Genomic DNA, 20190 nt, shown 5'->3' on the forward strand with positions numbered 1-20190 from the left:
GATGTGACAGGGTGAGAGAGTGTCATGGACATATATACACTACCAAATGTACAATAGATAGCTAGTGGGAAGCAGCCGCATAGCACAGGGAGATCAGCTCGGTGCTTTGTGACCACCTAGAGGGGTGGGATAGGGAGGGTGGGAGGGAGGGAGATGCAAGAGGGAAGAGATATGGCAACATATGTATATGTGTAACTGATTCACTTTGTTGTAAAGCAGAAGCTAGCACACCATTGTAAAGCAATTATACTTCAATAAAGATGTTTAAAAAAAAAAAAAAAAAAAAAGAATTTCAAAATAAGGGTGCATTCCAAATGGCCTGCTTTCTGAGAGTTGAACTGTATTTGAATAACTCATGTCCCTCAATCCAGTTCCAAAGATAATATTGCTGCTGCTGAAACTTGGGCTTTGTACTGTAACCAGAGTTTATTAATTGTCCTATTTCATTGAGGAAAAAATGCAAAGCAGACGGAACACTGGAGTAACTAGCTGGAAATATTCCACTACTTCATGGGAAGCAGCTTTCCAAACGATTCCTGCGGAGGCCAAACTCTTGGTCTAGCCAAAATAGCACTAAAGTGTGCCTTGATGGTACGTTAAAGAAGAAATTTTTCCCCAATTTACTTGATTAAGATTTACAGCCTTTCCATCCCCTCAAAACCATAGCATTGATTTCTTCAATATCAAAAAATAATTTCCTAAAATAGATTGCTAATGACTGCTTTCAGTTATTTATTTAAGGATTGTGCCAAGTACTGCTTGTATGAATTCCTGTAAAAGGCCAAATTAAATTCATAATTTTCATAATTAATGTTATTCCTCTTCTGTAAGAATTTGCTATTAATGTGACTGGTCATCACCACATCTCATTTTGATATTTCTCAAAACATCTTTTACATTATAAATAAGATATTAAAACATTGATCATATGAAAGAGTGTTTTGCTTTATAGATCATATTCAATCAAATCCGATGTTTTTCACTTAATATTGACATTTTTCATGTTATTATAAACATAGTTTTTCATGGCTACATATTATTCTACCAGATATACCTACCATAATTTACTTAACCACTTTACCATTATTGAGCATTTAGGTAGTCTTTTTTTTCAATGTAAATAATGCATAATGAGTATCTTTGCATATAATGATTTCTCTGATGTTAGTCTTATTTCCTAAGATGCAAGCTCCCAGGGGTCAAATATTATAAATATTTTCAAGGTTCATTGGTCAAATTACATTCCAAAGTCAGTTCCAATTTACACTGTTACCAGCATCTTAATTGTCCAAATGGTAGAACAGAATTTTCAAAGTATTTCACTAGTGTTGTTTTGGTTTGTATGTCAAGATGATCCAGAAAACCATTAAAAAGTGAATATGTGGAGATAAAGCATTTGACTGACTGTGTACATATTTTATCTTAGCAAAGCCTCGAAGTTAAGCCAGAAGCTATTATTCATACTAATGATGTCTCAGACATGGAAAAGTACTCCTAATTTTTGCAACATAAAAGAAGTAAGATGACAGTGACAGAACTGAATGACTAGCCAGACCTGCTGACTTGAAAGGTAGAGTTAGGATTTGAACATAGTAGTAAGTCTCCATTTAAAAGTCTAAACTTTGTTCACTCTGAATTTGGGACTTTGCTGTACTTAAAGATATTTTTATAAAACTAGAAAATAATAGAGAACAAATGTGAGATTGCTAAAATGTATGCCACTATTGTCAGAAGTTACAATTACAACTATCTTCATTAAGCTGTTAGTTTGATTATATTTTCTGGAGTAATAAATGTTATATTCTAATTTAAAAATTAAGAATAAATGTTTAATTTTTAAAATTTAGATAATTGAAATACCAATTCTTTTTGGAATATTTCAATATTTTTGCTTATCAGAAAGTTATTTGCTTTTTATGTTTACTAATATACAATCTATACTTGTTTTCTGCTATTTAAAAATAAAACAAATCCTAGTCAAACTTTTTAAAGAGTATTATCTTGATAACTTGCTCCCTAAGAATCTAATGCAAAATAGATCATTTAATTTTTTTTTTAATTTTTAAAAATTTATTTATTTATTTATTTAGGCTGTGCTGGGTTTTAGTTGCAGCATGCAGGATCTTCGTTGCAGCATGTGGGATCTTTTAGTTGCAGCATGTGGGATCTTAGTTGCGGCATGCATGTGGGATCTAGTTCCCTGACCAGGGATCGAAACCAGGCCCCCTGCATTGGGAGCGTGGAGTCTTACCCGCTGGACCACCAGGGAAGTCCCCAAAATAGATCATTTTAAAAGCAAATTATGTGGTATATTTCCATATGTAACACTGAAAAGCCTCCTTGCTTTAAGTCCTTGGAAGGAAAGTTTTTTAAAGAACAAACACTTTCAACTGTAATATGAAAGAGGGATGCTGAAAATGAACAATGATGTTCCTTTAATCTCGTGCCTCATAGTGACAGATCAGAGACCTTCTGGAGACTTGGTTCACATACACATAATATGTAACAAAATTACCTTCTTAATGTCAAATTAGATAGCAGCTAACATTTAGAGAATTTTCTGGTTTAATATATGTACCAAGGCTTTGGAATGTTAAATATAAGAAATTGTGCCCCTATATAACATCATCTCTTAATTATATTTAGCAATATGAAGACAAACTAGTAAAGATTTATTGGTTGAAATAATTATTAATTTTTGTGTTGACATTCACTTTAGAACATGTGTATTTGAAAAAAAGAATTTCAGCATTTCACATAGGAGGAAAAAAATCCAGTTCTTAATTTTTTAACTCTGCTTTTTAATTTTATGTTCTAAAATATATCTACAGTCTACCTCTCTAAGATTATTATTGAAGTCTTTCATTGTTAAAGCATAAAGGTTCCTACTTATAATCAAATTATATGTTCCAAATTCAAAATTAAATTGTCCTTGCCCACTGTTGAGCAGTATGTAAATACATTTTAAAAAATAGCCGTGTTGGGACTCCCCTGGTGGTCCAGTGGTTAAGACTCCACGCTCCCACTGCAAGGGGCACAGGTTCGATCCCTGGTCGCAGAGCTAAGATCCCGCGTGCCACACGATGCGGCCAAAAAAATAAAATAATAAAATAAAAAATAGCTGTGTCATCCAAAAAGTTTTGAAATTCTTCTATCTACTCTGATAATAAAGTTTTAAAAAGTTTAAAATGTTAACAATTTTTGTTCTTAAGTTAAACTTATTTTTTTTAGCATTTCACTGTTTTCTTTCTGACTTTGTAATAGTTATAACATGTAGAGACCATATGTGGTTTTCAAAATGCTTATTTTTTCATATGTGGTAGACTTTGTTTATGAAAGTATAGGGGAGTTTTTTGTTAATGTAGTGGTAAAGAAACCTATGTATGTCTTGAGAGTATATATTAAAAACTTTCTTTAAGAAATGATGAGCCATATCTTTGACTCAATAGGAAATGTGTGTTGCTATTAGCAAGCCTTAGTATCTGCTAACCTGCTTTTTTGTTTTCAGGGTAAGCACTGTGAGGTTAAGGGCTTTTCAAATTTAGGATTATGTAAAATGTTCTTACTTCTCTTATTTTTACCTGTGACATCACTAGTTATGACATGAAGCTTTATCATCTAAGGACACATTTGGTTCTTTTATGAGCCATTTAATTTTCATCTTTTCTGTGATCACACTTCTCGAACATGTGGAATGAAAATGTAATTTCATACTCTTTATGATGAAAAAGAAAATATATACCCTTATTGCAGGATGAGGGTATTGTTTCTATCATGAATACATTATCATATCCTAGGTAGCCTGGAAAAGTGAATGTCTCTGAAAGTATGATGCAACTTTTGTACTTTATCAAGTTTTATTTACACAGGCAGTTTTCAGAAGCTGTTGCCAATGAAAACTTACATTTGGACAGTGTGGTCTGCAAGTACTGTTTAGTGAGAAGTGGGTTGTTCTTGAGTAATTATTCTATTTGAATTTATGCAGCCTGGGTAGTTGTTAGACAACCTTGGTAATTGCTAAGCTCTACTTACTCTAAGAGGACGCTGTCTTTATGGATCATAAGTTTTCAGGTTTCCCCCAAAGTCATTACTTCTGCTTTAAATTTAGTGTGACAATCCAATAGCTATCAGGTAGTAGTGGAATAGCTTTCTTCTGTGTAAGACTTGGCACACAAATAGTTTTGTGTAAAAATAACAGTTATAATTTCTCTTAACAGCTGTGACATCTTATGAAGATCTTGGACTCTTTGCATTTGGATTACCTGGAAAGGTAATTTTTTTTTTCTCCTTGCTGTGTTCAAAATCCTGAAAGGATTTTTTCCTTCCATTTCCAGTTAGAAAAGACAAATATATAAAAGAGAAAGAAATTAAGGGAATAAAAGGAAACTAAAGTGAAGAAAGAGAATGATGGGAGCAGGAAGAGAAAGAGAAGAAATCTCTATGCCCTTCCTAAAAATGCATTGATAAATTTAATTCAACACTTAAATTTTTTTAGTGTTTTTTACCCTAATGAAGGAGAACAGTGACTTGTATAATTTTAAATCAGTAACGATGGCCTGCTTTAAGTTTTTCTTATTAATTTTGATTATATTATCTGAGTAAATTCTCGTGAAGACAGGACAAGACATAAGCATAGAATTAAACTTATAGCATGTTTAAAAAAACTGATAATTAGATCATATCATTTAAGAGCTTAACAGTGCTAAAAGATGATCTAGATGTCCCCTCATTTATAGGTTAGGAAATTAAGGCCCAGAGAAGGGAAGGGGCCTATTTGTCTACAATTACTTAGGCCAGTATTACATAGGACTCCAGACTCAAAATCTACTACTTTTCCTCCTTAGAATAAGAGAAATAACAACAGTATTTATTGGGCATTCATCTGTGATAGGCATACTTAACTAATTTAATGGGTAGAGGAAATACTGTCTTCTTCCACAGGTAATCAGGTAATATTATTGTTAGTGCTTTAATAATTTTTTATTTCTGAAGAGCTATCATACTTCTAAAACCCATTTACGTGTTGGCTCCAAACAGGACTTTTTCTTTTCATTTGTAAATCTGTTGTTTGTATTTTTTGTTTGTTTTGTTTTTAATATAAAACAATGCTGTATTTGTAGATGGCTGAACTAACTTCTAAGAAGTGAGTCTGGGAGGAAAAAGATATAGCTATGTAATGGTTGGGGGGGGAATGTGTATTTACATTCAAATTAGCTTTGGTTTTAAAGCACAAAAGAGAAGATTTAAATCATACTATGTAACCTCATGGTTTGGAGCTTATCTTACTAGCCTGAAACTTGAACTAAATGGAGACTATGTTACTTTTGAGGGTAAAGGTTTTTGTTAATCATCTAAACAGTTTCTCTTTCTTGAAGATCAGGATGTTTGGTATAATCATGATCAATTAACTGTATCCAGTTTGATCAAGGAAGAAGAAGAAAATGTTATTTATATAAGAAAACTCTCCAATTAATTTAATATAATCTGTAAACATGACTAAGCATCATCACTGTTATTTCACATTGGTGTTTCCTGCATTCCTTGGATATCAGCAGACTCTACAAGATAGAACATGGATTATTGAGAGTCCCCGTTTCCTAAAACTCTACAATAGTTGCATTATCATTTTAATGTATGCACACAGTTCTTAGTAGGCAGATATGCAGACAGAATACTCTAAATGAGGAGTTGTTTGTTTGTTTGTTTAATATTTTCTCTCAACTTCCACAGTTGGGTTGAAACTTTCCTGTTTCCTTCTTTTCAGATATTATATGAATATGGATATGACATATGATAGGGTAACATTGTTCTGAAAATTAAATATTTTTGAAATGCTTTGAACTTTTTAAGGAAAATTTTTAATTGTTTATAAATGGATTTATGTACTTGTCAAACAAATATTTATTGAGCAAATACCATGTGCCATGCACTGTGCTAGGCACTGGAAATCTCGATAGATCGATAGATCAATAGATTGATAGAAAGATACACTGACTTTCTAGATCAAAAGTGCTTAAATTCAGACAAAAAATGGGAAGATAGTCATCAATAAGCTGATATTATGCTTTTTGCAGTATATTCTTAGAAAAATCCAAATTTCATGTGTGATTGACAATAGGTATCAATTGCATATGAAAGATAGTATACAAAGATTTCAAAAAAGTCTTTTCACAAATAACTGTGCGTGACACTTTGGAACTAATTTTTAAATGGGTTGATATGTAAAGATTTTTCTGGAAAATGTTAGAGTGGCAGTTACCACATTCAAAGACATCTTGCCAAGTGTTTCTATCATTAGCCCTGCTTTCCAGACCCCAAGGCTTCTAGGTCTCAATAACTTAGTTTATTCCCAGGATAGGCAAATGCTGTGTCACTGATGGAATTCCTAGGAGAGGAAGGGTCATCTCTTCCCAGTCCATGTAGTAATGATCTTAGATAGCTAGTCAGCTCGAAACATACATTGGAGGTACAGATCCACCAAGATGTAAGTGACTGAAAGGCCCAAGTGGAAGCAGAATGTTTAATCATTTCTCCTGAGTACATCTGATGACCAGGAATGGATAAAGTGCTATCTTGAGTTTCCCAGGAATGTCATCAAAGATCACAAGATAGCAAGCCTGCAGGCTGAGCCTAGTCCTCAGGCATATTTTGTTTGGCTCAAATCTTTTTTATTTTTAGCTGATTGCCAACAAAGAGTTATGACATTTTAAAAGAATTCAATTTCTGACTTTTCTTGAAAAAGCAGAAGATTGAGCTACACTGGATTCACATTCTCACATGTCAGCAACTGGCCAGAGCTGTGCAGCAGCTGCCCCATTTTGAAACGGAAGGACTTCTCCAATATATTACACTCTTTACCATCTCCTGTTGTCTTGCACTCAGTCCACTTCATATTATTGAGTTTGAAACATTTTGCTTCAATTTTCAGATGTGAGAATATGTGGGCTCGAGAGTTTTCTGCTCTAGACTTTATTAATCCCTGTGACAGGGATGTTCAAGGCTTGGTGTATGCCAAGCTGATACACTCTGCAGACTATATTATTCCCTTCTATGCAGTGCGGCATTGACACAACACACCTCAAACTGTCTCAGTCTACCTAACAAAGCAAAGTGAGAAAACCAGTAAAAAAGGGAGAATGAGAGCAGATAGATTCAATTTCAGTTTTTTGGTACTTTGATAACCATTGATTACTAGCTTTTTAACACTTTTAACTGTTTAAAAATGACTGCCAGGAAAACTCACAAAACTGTTCTTTATAGTAACCATGGAACTATTAAAGAAAGGCTTTTTATGTGGTGATTGTTAGTTTTGTATATTACAAATGGCTGGCAAAGTGTATTCTTTTCAGTTTTTCTTCACTCAATTTCTACATTTGTTTTTAAGTCATAGTTATTGGATTTTAATAAAATACTGATCCTTTTGTATTATTTCCCCTTTCATCTTCTGAATACATTTGTTCTTTTTTAGGTGGTGGTAGCAGGCACCATAATAATTCAGAATATTGGCGGTAAGCAACTGAAAGTGCACTGCTTATGCGTAAGTGTGATGGAAATGATTTCCTCCTTTGGTTTCTTGCCTTACTACAGGTCTAGCTGGGAACCTGAACCTCTGTAGACAAAGGTGTCTCAGAAGCCCTGTGTGTTGTCCTCATTACTCTTTTTTTTTTTTTTTTTTTAATCCTTTTTAGCAGCTCTTGTAGGACAATAGTTTCTAAATTCAGTTGCAGCTAAACCCTTGATTTCAATCTTGTTATTAGGTCTGCAACACACCTCTAAAGCATGGGCTTTCTGTAGTTGTAATAGTGGTGAGGTACAGCTTGGAAAAACTCTCCAGGTGATTCTGAAGTATTTCCCCTCTACTTTTGTCCTGATCACCCCCAGTGGCGTATACTGCTTTAGAGGGAGTGGTGTTACATGGCGGTGTCAGGTGTGGAAAGGCAATCTCCTTTTGTAACCAAGAAATTGAAAATGACCACGTGGTTTAAAAAATAAACAAACTTGAGACAAATGAAAAGTATTCTCACATTTATCTTGCGTCTTGTTCCCATTAAAAAATGATCCTGATATCAAGAACTATGTAGAAACAAAAATTACTTTTAATTATTGATAGTTATTGACTAAATGTATTAAACATTTAAATCCAAAATATTATGGGAATCATGTTTGTATATGTTGTAAAGAAGTTACAAATGCTGAACAATATCTTAATTTTCTTTTACCGTTGACTGGAGTGCTAAATAAATACTTTTACTTTAAGGTTAAATACACAGAGAAGGTTGATAGGCACTTTGGATCTTATTCAAGAAGGTATGGTCAGAGGAAATTTTAATCTTATTTCTTATCTGTGACAGTTCAAAATAATTTAAAGATGACAGCTTTAATAAATTTTAACTGATACTCGAGATCTGAGCTATTTCACTTTAAGTATTGTTCAACAAAATTCCATCTTTAATGAGTTTCTTGGTCAAGGAAAAAATTAACATTCCAACAATAAATTGTATTTGCCATTGTTTTGGAAATCCTGAACATTCATGTTTTAATTCTTTGAATTTTCAGGGTAAAAAAAAATATTATTGAAGGAGAAGAATGCTTTCTTGGATGTCGTACCAAGTAATTTCCTTGTAACACACACTTCACTCTTCACGTTAGCGTCAGTAACCAGTCTCTTACCTAATGAATCTATGTAATATCATTGATTTTAAGATCTACTTTGGAATACTTTATTTTAGCAAATACGTATTGCTTAAATGTGCACTTGTAATGTCGCTAATGTGAAAGTACGTTTTGATATTTTCAATCCCTTATTTTCCTCTCTATATGATTAGTGAGAACCATCAAGCACATTTTGTTTGGATTAGGGTTAACTATTGTTTATTTTATGTAGAGTTTTCAACCCAGGACTTTGGATCTAAATTTGTGACTGGCAAAATGCCTGCTGTTGTATTCTCTGTATCCTTTACCCTGATCTCTTCCTTGTTCCCTAATCTGGTGTGCAACTGTTATTGTACATGACTCTATTTTAGCACTTGCTGTTATTAGGTTGAAGTTATCTCTGTATATGCTTTTACTTCCCCACTATATTGTCAGCTCCTCCAAGGCAAGGATTATGTCTCATTTCTCTTTGTAGTCCCAGAACCTAGCACAATACTTGGAACTGGATAAACCTTTTTTTTAAGCTTAATGGAGCTGAATATGATTTATATGTGCTATTTCCAAGTACTTTTTAATATTCCAGCTATATTTATCAAGAAGAAAAGGGGACTTCTAGACTGATCACTAGCTTTAAATATTTGAAAAGCTGAACATGAAATATAGAAAGATACTAGACTAATTTAGTATTGTTCTGGAGGGCAGAACTGGTTCTAATGGGTAGAAATCTACAGTGAAGCCGGTCTGGTTTCATTTGGAATGCTAAGCTGTGTGATAATGGAGATGGCCTACACTCCTTTGAAAAAGCTCTGTATCCCTGAAAACATTCAAACAGAGCTGGTTGGTCAGTTGTCAGAATGTTCTAGAAAGAATTCCTGCATTTGCTAGCAGATAAATCATCAGTTCTTCCAACTCTGTTTGTTGATTTGCTTGCTTGCTTTGTTTCAGAAACTTTTTTTAAAAAGTGACTTAGAAGCAATCACAGAAATTTTTAATGTCCCTCAAATTCAGAAAAACTGGTAATGCTTATTCTGTTTTTAGAATAATGTCCTCATGATTTTCTTCACATTGGTTAAAAGTTTATTTATTGAGAGCCCACTAAATAATAACTGAAACATATTTTCGGAGCTTTTTCTTCTTTTGTCTTAGCAAGATGTGCATATAATCATTCCTTTATTATAGTAGAATTGGAAGCTTGCTCTTCTGAGCAGAACATTGGGTTGGAAGTCAGATATGTTGAATTCTGTCTGCTCCAGTCTCTGCCATTGGGTAGCCATGTGTGTTGGGAAAATTCCTCTCAGCTTCAGTTTCCTCTTTGTTAAATTGCTGGGGGTAGGATGGGAAAAGCACGAAGCTTAAGGTCCCTTCTTACCACAAAAGTCACATTCTAATTTAGCACTTTGATAGGCATGTTAATTCCTTCAGAGCATTAAAATATTTTTATTACAGGAAAGTTTTGTGGGAGGGTTATGCTTGGTTCAAAAGATGATTTGGTCTTTTCTCAGGTATCTTTAACAAGTCAGAAACTATTGCTCTAAAAGCTTTCATGGATGCTGTTCTTTTTCAGAAAGGGGAGTCTCAGTTCTTAGAACTACCCTTTAGGGCAGCCGCTGAGCCTCTGAGGTTAGAATCTAGAACTGCAGGCTTACAAGGTAATTTCTTGATTAATCTAAGCTAGGTCTGTGGAAGCCCTTAACAGCGCTAAGCCATGTATGCTTGAGAAGAAACAGCATACTTATTTGGGAGGATCTTTAATATGTTGTGCATATGACTTATTTAATGTTATTCTTTCAAAATGGATTTTGACTTTTCTCTTTGTTAATTGGAAATACATTGGATATTTATAAGGTGATATGAAGTGTATAGCATCAGATTAAATGTTTGCACTTCTTACATGCCTATCTGCATATATAATATAGTTCAGATAGCATTTTTGAAAGATAGTATATTCACTATTAGTATAAATGGTTGGAGTTTTTCAGTGGTTGTTTAGAAATGAAAAATAATATAATAGATTGTCTTTAGGTCAAGCCTCCTCCTAGACACATTAATTATACTTACAACAGCTCTTCAGGGTAGATGATACTATCCTCGTTTTACAGAGGTCGAAATCAGTGCTCAGAAGGGGTAAATGACTTGCTTACCTTTACCCCTTAATACAGCCAGGACTCAAATCTCACTTGGTCTACTTCTAAAGGCTTTGTTCTTTCTGCTCTGATATAGTAAATGCTTGAAAAGCTATGAAAGGATTAAATGTTGAGGATTTTTAAAACTCCTTGGGGACAGGAACTATGTGTTTTCATAACTTGACCTAGTTTCTGGTAGAGGAACTCAATAAATAATATTTGTTGAATGAATGAGACAATTTTAAAAAATTCTGTTTAAAAACCTAAGATTTTGCTTCAAGGAGACAATTTTATATATACTATATAAATGATAGAAAGAAACTTGAAAGCCCATAGAGTGGTTTATAGTTTAGAATTATATAAAAATTAAAAGGTTGAAAATATTGAGGAGAGTTAGATCTTATTTATGTAAAATGGATAAAGTATTTTAAAATCTTCTGCTTTCAGGTTGGATAATCATGTCGTAGATTAATGCTTCCTAACTCTTTTATTCTTTGTAACATTTAAACATTTCTCAGTTTTCTTGGGATTCTATGCCCCTGATGAATCTATGAGAAAAATGAAACAGGGGCCTTTAGAAGCAAGATGATCATGAATTGTCCTTGATGAATATTTGTTACATGGATCTTTTGGTAAGACTCAGTTTATTCCCTACATCTTTGTATTCCATATATCTAAGTAATTTTGCTCATTCATTTATGTTCTTAAGTACCTAGCACTTAGTAGGTGTTTAATAAATCTTATTTATTATAGGAAGAAAGTAAGGAATAAGAGAAGGAGGGAGAGAAGGAAAAGCCAGTGACCTGGTTTGGTACTCCTTTAAAAAAGGAAGATCAACTGGCAAGAGAAGACCACACAAAATGCATAAGTGAGCATATGGTTTCTTCAGGGAAAAATCGACTGTCAGAACTTCACAGAAAACCTTTTTTCCCCAGTACAATCACACACCAAGTATTAGTCACAGGGCACTAGTGTGGTCTAACAAATAGATTGGAAAAATCTACTGTCTTTGAAAAATCTCTAAACTTTATAATAGAAAAAAATGTGACTCACTAAATTTAGCACTCTTTTTCTAGGGTTATGGAAACCATTACCTTTAGAAAATGGAGAGCCACGTAGTAAAATACTACTTAGAAGCAATTCCTGATTGCCTCCCAACACTGATAAATTAGGGGCCCAAAATAGGCCAGAGCCAGAGCCAGAGAGCCCCCAGCTGCCCGATGCCTCAGGCACTGGAGGGACATTTGCTGAGAGTCATTGTTGCTTGGACATAAAGTCAGAAAAGAAGCATCTGGGAGTTTTAATATTTAGCGCTGTTAGAGGGAAGAGAGCTCTGGCTGAGAGTTTGAATTTAGTGGACCACAAGTTAAAGGATTAAGAACTGTAAGTACAGGTAGTTTCCACATAGTTCCTCTAATTGTGTTGCATTATGAGATTCTTTTCCTAAAAACCAAGGTAAGTAGTTTCACAAGTGTTTGAACTCCTGAGATAGACCACTCAGTTGGCTAAAATATCCCTAGAAATCAAGCAGTAAACCTCAAATCATCTTTAGTCAAGTTGAAAGTCCTGTTAACTCTGATGAGTAAGTGATAAAAGTGGAGTTAATTGATGTCATTTCTGGTTTCATATCTTGCTCAACTCAAAACGCAAGGAGTATGTTAAATTCTTATTTTGCTCTTTTAAAATATGAAGGACCACTATGGATAGCATATTCTTTCCTTAGTTCTTTAAAGGAGAATAAAGATTGAGTCACTGTTACATATTGTGAAAGGGGAACCCTAAACATTAGTAGACTTACTGAAACCTCCTGAAATTGCTAGAATGACCCAGATTTTCCAGCCTGGCAGAGATCCCACAGACCTACTCCAGCAGACTTGATTAACGCCTCAGTTTGGGTATCTAAGTTTTAAGAGAAACTCAGCAGCCCTTTTATGTGGTCAAGTAGCACAGTTTCTAAATCTCATAAGCAGAAAGGTATAAATAAGATCATTCTCAGTTGAGAACTATAAAAATTTCAAATTCTCAGTATTTTTCAAAATCGTGATTTAATATTAAGTTAGAAACCCTTTGGCTTTACTTTCTTACTGAAATATATATATATATGTGTGTGTGTGTGTGTGTGTGTGTGTGTGTGTATTTTTTTTTTTTTGGTAAGGTAACTGAAGTCTTTTAGAATTACTGGTTTGTACCATCTCCTGGGATACAGGGATTGGGAGTGCTGTTACAACGCCATCTTCTGGTCAGCTCATCTGTAGTCAAACTGCAGCTTTTTTGAGGCCTGAATAGTATTGTCCAGAAATTCTAGAAAGCACTGTCTTAGAATAGGAGAAATAAAGGAAATTTGGAAGGGGAGTCTTTCTTACAAGTCCTTCCTTTGACAAAATTTACTGGTTACATGTCACTTTAAAAAGGTTTTGAAAATAATGTATTTCTTAGTAACAATTGTTAATTGAAGTTTAATTATAGGGTTCTCAGAATAGTAAATATTCTGGTCAGTTTTTTTTCAAGTTTAAGATCTTGATAAATAGTAAAACAAAGATATATATTTTCCTAGGGTTATGGGGGGAAAAGTTCCTCCATATATTTTTGATTTCCATTTGTGCACAAATTAGGGAAATGACCTTGTTTTCAGAGTTTTTTAAAAAGTCCTTTTTAAAAACGAGAGAGATTGTGTTGTGTATTATTTTGAATGGAGATATACTTTCAGTGGCATTTGGACATTTAGTAGGAACACCAGGTTAATAAGACACATTAAATAGAATAAACCAGTTGCTGTCCATGACTAAAAACATGTTTGAAGTAAAACTGAATCTCTCTTAGAAGGAAAGGCAAACTTATTATTTCCTCCCATAGTACATCTGTTTAGAGCAGGCTGACTAATCCTTCAAGAAGTTGCTGAACTTCTTCCAAGTGCTGAAAACCTAATTCTGTTTTAAAAATAGATCTACATAATCTTATCTTCATACGTGTGTTTAAGTGTTTAACAAAAAGGATAGATTATTTTTGTAAACTAGTGGTTTCTTAGGTCCACACTCCAATTGAAGCTTTGTCTTTTTTTTTTTTTTTTTAAGGAGTCCTGGGAAAAATAGCCTATGAGAGTACAGGGTTTGTGGGAAGAAGAATTGGTTTTTGTATTAATTTTTTTCAATTTCAGTGTAGTGTTAATATCTCAAATATGTGAGAACAGGACACTTTCTCTTCTAAACTACAGTAATAGCTGTAGATGCAGTAGAATCATAGTGGTAAATGCAGTAGTCCTATCATGAAACTCCTTAGCCTGTCTGAGGAATCTTGACTAAACACTTTACCAAACCAGCTACAAACTGAAATGAAAATACATCTCAAAGTGAAATGAACATTATAAGTGTTTTTAACGCTTCTAACTAATGTTCTGTGTTGTAGAAATTCTTTATTTTCTTTGAACCCAACTGCTAAACTCAGCATTCGGAAGCAATTTGTTGTTTAAATGGTGATGAGAAAAAAAAAAGAATAATGCTGGGGAGTGGTCCTTTTGATAGAATTTTCTTATTTTTTTTTCCTGTGGTGGATTTCTTCTCCACTTTGCTTCTCTGCACTTTCTCATAATGTAACAGTTAACAGTGCAGATTTCTCAAGCCAGATGGGCTGCTTCCACCATCACTAGCTTGGGCAAGTTAACTCTTTGTGCCTCCATTTCCTCACCTGTGAAATAAATGTCTACCTCACAGGTTCGTGGTGAGGAAATAAATTTAAACTTAACTTTAAATGAGGAAATAACTTGCAAATCACTTAGAATAGGCATACTAAGCCCCCAAATGTTCGCTGTTCTTATAATTCTTCTCCTCCAGAGCACTTTTCCCTTTTGTGTTTTGGACATCTCTCCCCTCAGCCTCCATGCTCCCAACTCATGTGTTTCTCTTTAGGATTAGATCAACCAATATTAATACCTTACTATTTGCTATTGCCTAATCAAATTTTACCCTATTTTAGTCATTTCTTAATAGAACAGTTGCTTCTCCACATGGTTTTTAAAGAATGCTTTCAACTTCTGTGTTTCGATTAAGTTGACAGATTTTTTATTTCCCTCCCAGGGCAGTTTCTATTAAATGAGTTCTATTTGTTATGTTTAAAATGAAGGAGAAAAGAATACCTATTTAGTTAATATGGTGAAACTAAATGATTTGTAATGGTTAAATACCTGTCACCAAGGTATGTCTTCTAGCCCTAATTCTGGCTTTGGTGGTATGAAGGCCAGAACCACTTAGCTATAACCATGGCTCTTGTGTATGACCCTGTTACAGCTATTAATTTAAAGGACAACATGGTGTGTCTTGTATTAGGAGTCTATACTGTGTATCGATGTCAGCAAAAATCATTTACAAGTTCTTGCTTTTGACCTGTCTCTAAGATAAGTCCTTAAACACTTCCTTATGCTATTAATAGAAGACATGAGATGAAAGGTGTGGCAAGCAGCTTTTGGAGCTAGTGAACCTTTGGGTTAAAAACAATGGATATATGAGCATTCCTATTGAATTTATATCTTTAAAACTTTTCCACTTTATTTTATTTTATTTTTTTTTAATTTATTTATTATTTATGGCTGTGTTGGGTCTTCGTTTCTGTGCGAGGGCTTTCTCTAGTTGCGGCAAGTGGGGGCCACTCTTCATCGCGGTGCGCGGGCCTCTCATTATCGCGGCCTCTCTTGTTGCGGAGCACAGGCTCCAGACACGCAGGCTCAGTAATTGTGGCTCACAGGCCTAGTTGCTCCGCGGCATGTGGGATCTTCCCAGACCAGGGCTCGAACCCGTGTCCCCTGCATTGGCAGGCAGATTCTCAACCACTGCGCCACCAGGGAAGCCCTCCACTTTATTTTATTGAGCTAACTGTTCTTTTTATGTAAATCTAAGATGTATTCCTAACTTAATGTATATTCAGTAATTTTTGTTTGCTTCTCTCTGTACTACATATAATACGTTAAGGTGCTAGTCCTTGCATGAAAGTTTTCTTGTGGTTAGGAAAAAATAATCTAGACCGTGAAAAGGATAGTGTCTTTCTTTGTTTTGCTTGCTTAATCAGTGGAGTTTTTCCCCATCATGAGCTCTGTGGTTTTGTAGCTCTTAAAACAAACACCAGCATTCTCTAAGAAGCAGTATTTTACATGTTTTATTATATTTATATCTTGTATGCTGAGATCTTTTTTTCTGAGAGAGAAACATATGTTTGGTGAGTTCATATTTCTTGAAATATACATGATTCTTCAGACTGGAATCTAATGAAATAGGACTCCCATTTGAAAACCAAAGAGTTAAGGCTACAACAGAGGATAAAAGTGATCAAATGATTAGCCAGGGGCTAATAGAAATTATGGGAAGAATGACAGATTGTATATTAGGAAGAAATATGATCTCATATTCATTGAAGCTTTTTACAACTAAAGATCTAAAAGAAATAATAGAAAATTACTGAAAGAGATGAATGTCTGAAACTTTAGAAAAGCATGTGGTATTGGATTAATCCAAGCAAGAAAGGCTGATGGGCAGATAATAAATTACATTGTGTAGGAAGTCTGCATTCCTTGTTTTCAAGTACTTTTTTTTTTTTCCCCCCCTTGGAAGATATATTTAAGTAGCTCTAGGCCAGTCTCAGAATATTCAGTTCATGATTTTCATCATCACACCATATGTGTATGATTCTTTGGAATAGATAAAGTATTATAAACAAAGACCCCCAAATCCTTTAGTGGAGAAGGTTAATCTAAACCTTCCTTCTGTTCTGTACCAAATTGGTAGCATTTTTCCTTATGAGAATATGAACGACTTAGAATACCTTTTCACATGCAATTAATTGTAATGTCCCATAACTTGCAGAGAGTTTGGAGAAATGTACTGTACTTCTGCTGAGGAAAAGGCTTTATTTCAACAGCTGTACTTCTGCTGGGAAAAAAGAAATAGTCATAAACTGGAAAATGTGAATATGTATATTTTCATTGCAGAGAAGTGACTATTTACTTAACTGTTCTAAATTTTACTTTGCCATAAGTACATGTTGTTTTACCAAAAAAAAAAAAAAGAGAGAGTGTATGTGTTTGTATATGTAAGCGTTGCCTATCTTCATGTAAATTTATACACAAACTAGTATATATGCTTTTTTTTTCCCCCAGGGTCGAGTGGTCACACGGCACTGTAATAATTGTGAAGTTCAGCTACTTTTAAATATGTTTATTGAGAAACATACATTCTTCTTCTTAAACTCTTTGAGCCTTTTAATCAGTTTTTCCCCAGATTTTTGCCATTCAGACTTGGCATTCATTTGTGTTCTTAGTTTTTGTAGGTCCAAGGAGAAAGTGAAATGTTTCCTGAAATATAAATAAGTAATAAAATTAACATGCACGCAGAGTACACTCTATTCTTCATGGACATATTCTTGTTGGCTCTTTTTTAATATATACTTAATCTCTGGGGGAAACAGAGATTATTACTCTGTTAAACTGACTCTAAATCATCTGGGTTTCTATATACTTAAGCATTTAAGTTTAAACTCAAGTATTTACATATAAATGAGTTCTGTATTCTGTAACCATATTAAACATTTCCTAGTATATGATAGAAGGTTAATAAGATGTGGGGTTTTTTTATAGCTATACGAGAAATAGGATCATTATTAAAATGCTATAAAAGTTCTTGGATCCTGTCTGATAGAATGTGAGAAATAATGCTAGCTTCAGGTTTTTTTTGTTTTTTTTTTTTAATTTTATTTATTTATTTATTTATTTATTTATGGCTGTGTTGGGTCTTCGTTTCTGTGCGAGGGCTTTCTCTAGTTGCGGCAAGCGGGGGCCACTCTTCATCGCGGTGCGCGGGCCTCTCACTATCGCAGCCTCTCTTGTTGTGGAGCACACGCTCCAGACGCGCAGGCTCAGTAGTTGTGGCTCACGGGCCTAGTCGCTCCGCGGCATGTGGGATCTTCCCAGACCAGGGCTCGAACCCGTGTCCCCTGCATTGGCAGGCAGATTCTCAACCACTGCGCCACCAGGGAAGCCCAAGCTTCAGGTTTTGATTGCATAATACAGATGAGCCCTGTTAATAAAATGGAGTAAAAGTTATAAGCTTTGTCTCTTTAATATGCTTAATAGTTGCAATTGAATCTTTTTTCCTCTGTTTTAGAGGACAACTTAAAATGTAACTCACTGTGCATTTTGTTATTGTTTTATAATAACGTGTCCAAAATGTGTGTGGGAGGACAGTGGCAGAGAAAAGGAGAGAGAGGAAGTGAGACTTCTGGGGGGAGGTCTCTCTCTAGTAAGAAAGAACAAGTAATCAAACTTATTAGCTATACTTATTTATCTCCTGTATCTATATCAAATGTTGCTAAACTAACCTCTAATGCCTTGGACAGGGGAATAACATTAAGAGTTTTGGCCAAACTTCAAGCAAAATTTCATTTATAAGTGGCCTATAATCAAGACCCTTTCTTTTACCTAAATCGTTTGCCTTGGACTTGAAATGTAAACAAAAGATACCTAATGAGCTTACCAATTATTCTTCCCTACAAAGTTATTTATCTCCATTCCTGGTATATATCTATCTTTGAGGATAGTGCAGTATGAATTAATCTTCCACATGCTGTCATAGCCCAAATGGACATCCGTATTTCTGGATAGATTGTTCTTTAAATGGTTAAAAATTATAGAATTCTAATAGGAACTCTTTTTATTCTGTTTGCAGCTATGTCATCTTATCTTTTAATTATTAAAACAGAGCTTCCTGCTGCTATTTCAGAATTTTTGTCTGGAGACCATAGTGGGTAAGAAAAAATACTTCACATTGTATCCATTCATTTATTAATTCAATAAATATATATTAAGCCCTTGTGAGAAGTAAAATAAATGTAGCCCCTGCCCTCAAGACACTTACAAATTAGGCAGAGGCAGAGTAATAGTAGAGAAGAAAACACTCTGCAGATGTCTGGTGATGTTCCATTATGTGCAGAGCACAGCGCTGTGTACCCTCTGATGCGCCAGTGTAATTCTTGCATTCCATGGGGGCATGAAAGGGCAGGACAGGTATGAGCTAGCTCTTGGAGAAGAGTAAAGGAGAAATTTCTGGATATGAAAGATTGGGTGGGGGATGGGGGAAGGCAGAAAGCACTGACAGTAAAGGTCTTAGAGGAGGGGAGTGGATAATAACTGCTGCCACTTTTCAGCGAACCATAGTGATAAAGATAAATCAGAGTGATAACATTACAACATACTTGTGTAAGATCCTGTTATAAAGCATTATTAGAAAAAATTTGTTTCATTTTCTGTTGTTTAACAATATTATAAACAATACTAAACCATGTTACACTGCCCTTCTCCTTTCTTGTTTTAAAAATACTGGGCAGCTCAATATCAAAAAAACAAACAACCCAATCCAAAAATGGGCAGAAGACCTAAATAGGCATTTTTCCAAAGAAGATATACAGATTGCCAACAAACACATGAAAGGATGCTCAACATCGCTAATCATTAGAGAAAGGCAAATCAAAACTACATTGAGGTATCACCTCACATCAGTCAGAATGGCCATCATCAAAAAATCTACAAACAATAAATGCTGGAGAGGGTGTGGAGAAAAGGGAACCCTCTTGCGTTGTTGGTGGGAATGTAAATTGATACAGCCACTATGGAGAACAGTATGGAGGTTCCTTAAAAAACTAAAAATAGAACTACCATATGACCCAGCAATCCCACTACTGGGCATATACCCTGAGAAAACCATAATTCAAAAAGAGTCATGTACCAAAATGTTCATTGTAGCTCTATTTACAGTAGCCAGGACATGGATGCAACCTAAGTGTCCATCAACAGATGAATGGATAAAGATGTGGCACATATATACAATGGAATATTACTCAGCCATAAAAAGAAACGAAATTGAGTTATTTGTAGTGAGGTGGATGGCCCTAGAGGCTGTCATACAGGGTGAAGTAAGTCAGAAAGAGAAAAACAAATACCGTATGCTAACACATATACATGGAATCTTAAAAAAAAAAAAAAAAGGTTCTGAAGAACCTAGGGGCAGGACAGGAATAAAGACACAGATGTAGAGAATGGACTTGAGGACACGGGGAGGGGGAAGGGTAAGCTGGGAGGAAGTGAGAGAGTAGCATGGACATACATACACTACCAAATGTAAAACAGGTAGCTAGTGGGAAGCAGCTGCATAGCACAGGGAGATCAGCTCAGTACTTTGTGACCACCTAGAGGGGTGGGATAGGGAGGGTGGGAGGGAGACGCAAGAGGGAGGGGATATGGGGATATGTGTATACATATACCTGATTCACTTTGTTACACAGCAGAAACTAACACAACATTGTAAAGCAATTATACTCCAATAAAGATGTTAAAAAAAATATGCTGGGTTCTAAAGACTATTGACTCATCTCTTTTTTATGG

General features: G+C 34.7%; 1 protein-coding gene across 1 annotated transcript in view; it reads left to right on the forward strand.

Annotated features, from left to right (window-relative positions):
* Positions 1 to 20190, forward strand: part of SLC38A6 (solute carrier family 38 member 6) — a 68450-nt gene that overhangs the window by 22097 nt on the left and 26163 nt on the right. Inside the window, exons 4-6 of the mRNA XM_061182654.1 lie at positions 4218 to 4270; positions 7469 to 7508; positions 18479 to 18557. Of these exons, the coding sequence (XP_061038637.1) occupies positions 4218 to 4270; positions 7469 to 7508; positions 18479 to 18557 (172 nt within the window). The remainder of the gene's footprint in view (positions 1 to 4217; positions 4271 to 7468; positions 7509 to 18478; positions 18558 to 20190) is intronic.

The sequence above is a fragment of the Eubalaena glacialis genome, chromosome 2 (assembly GCF_028564815.1).
Source record: "Eubalaena glacialis isolate mEubGla1 chromosome 2, mEubGla1.1.hap2.+ XY, whole genome shotgun sequence".
NCBI classification, from domain to species: Eukaryota; Metazoa; Chordata; class Mammalia; order Artiodactyla; family Balaenidae; genus Eubalaena; species Eubalaena glacialis.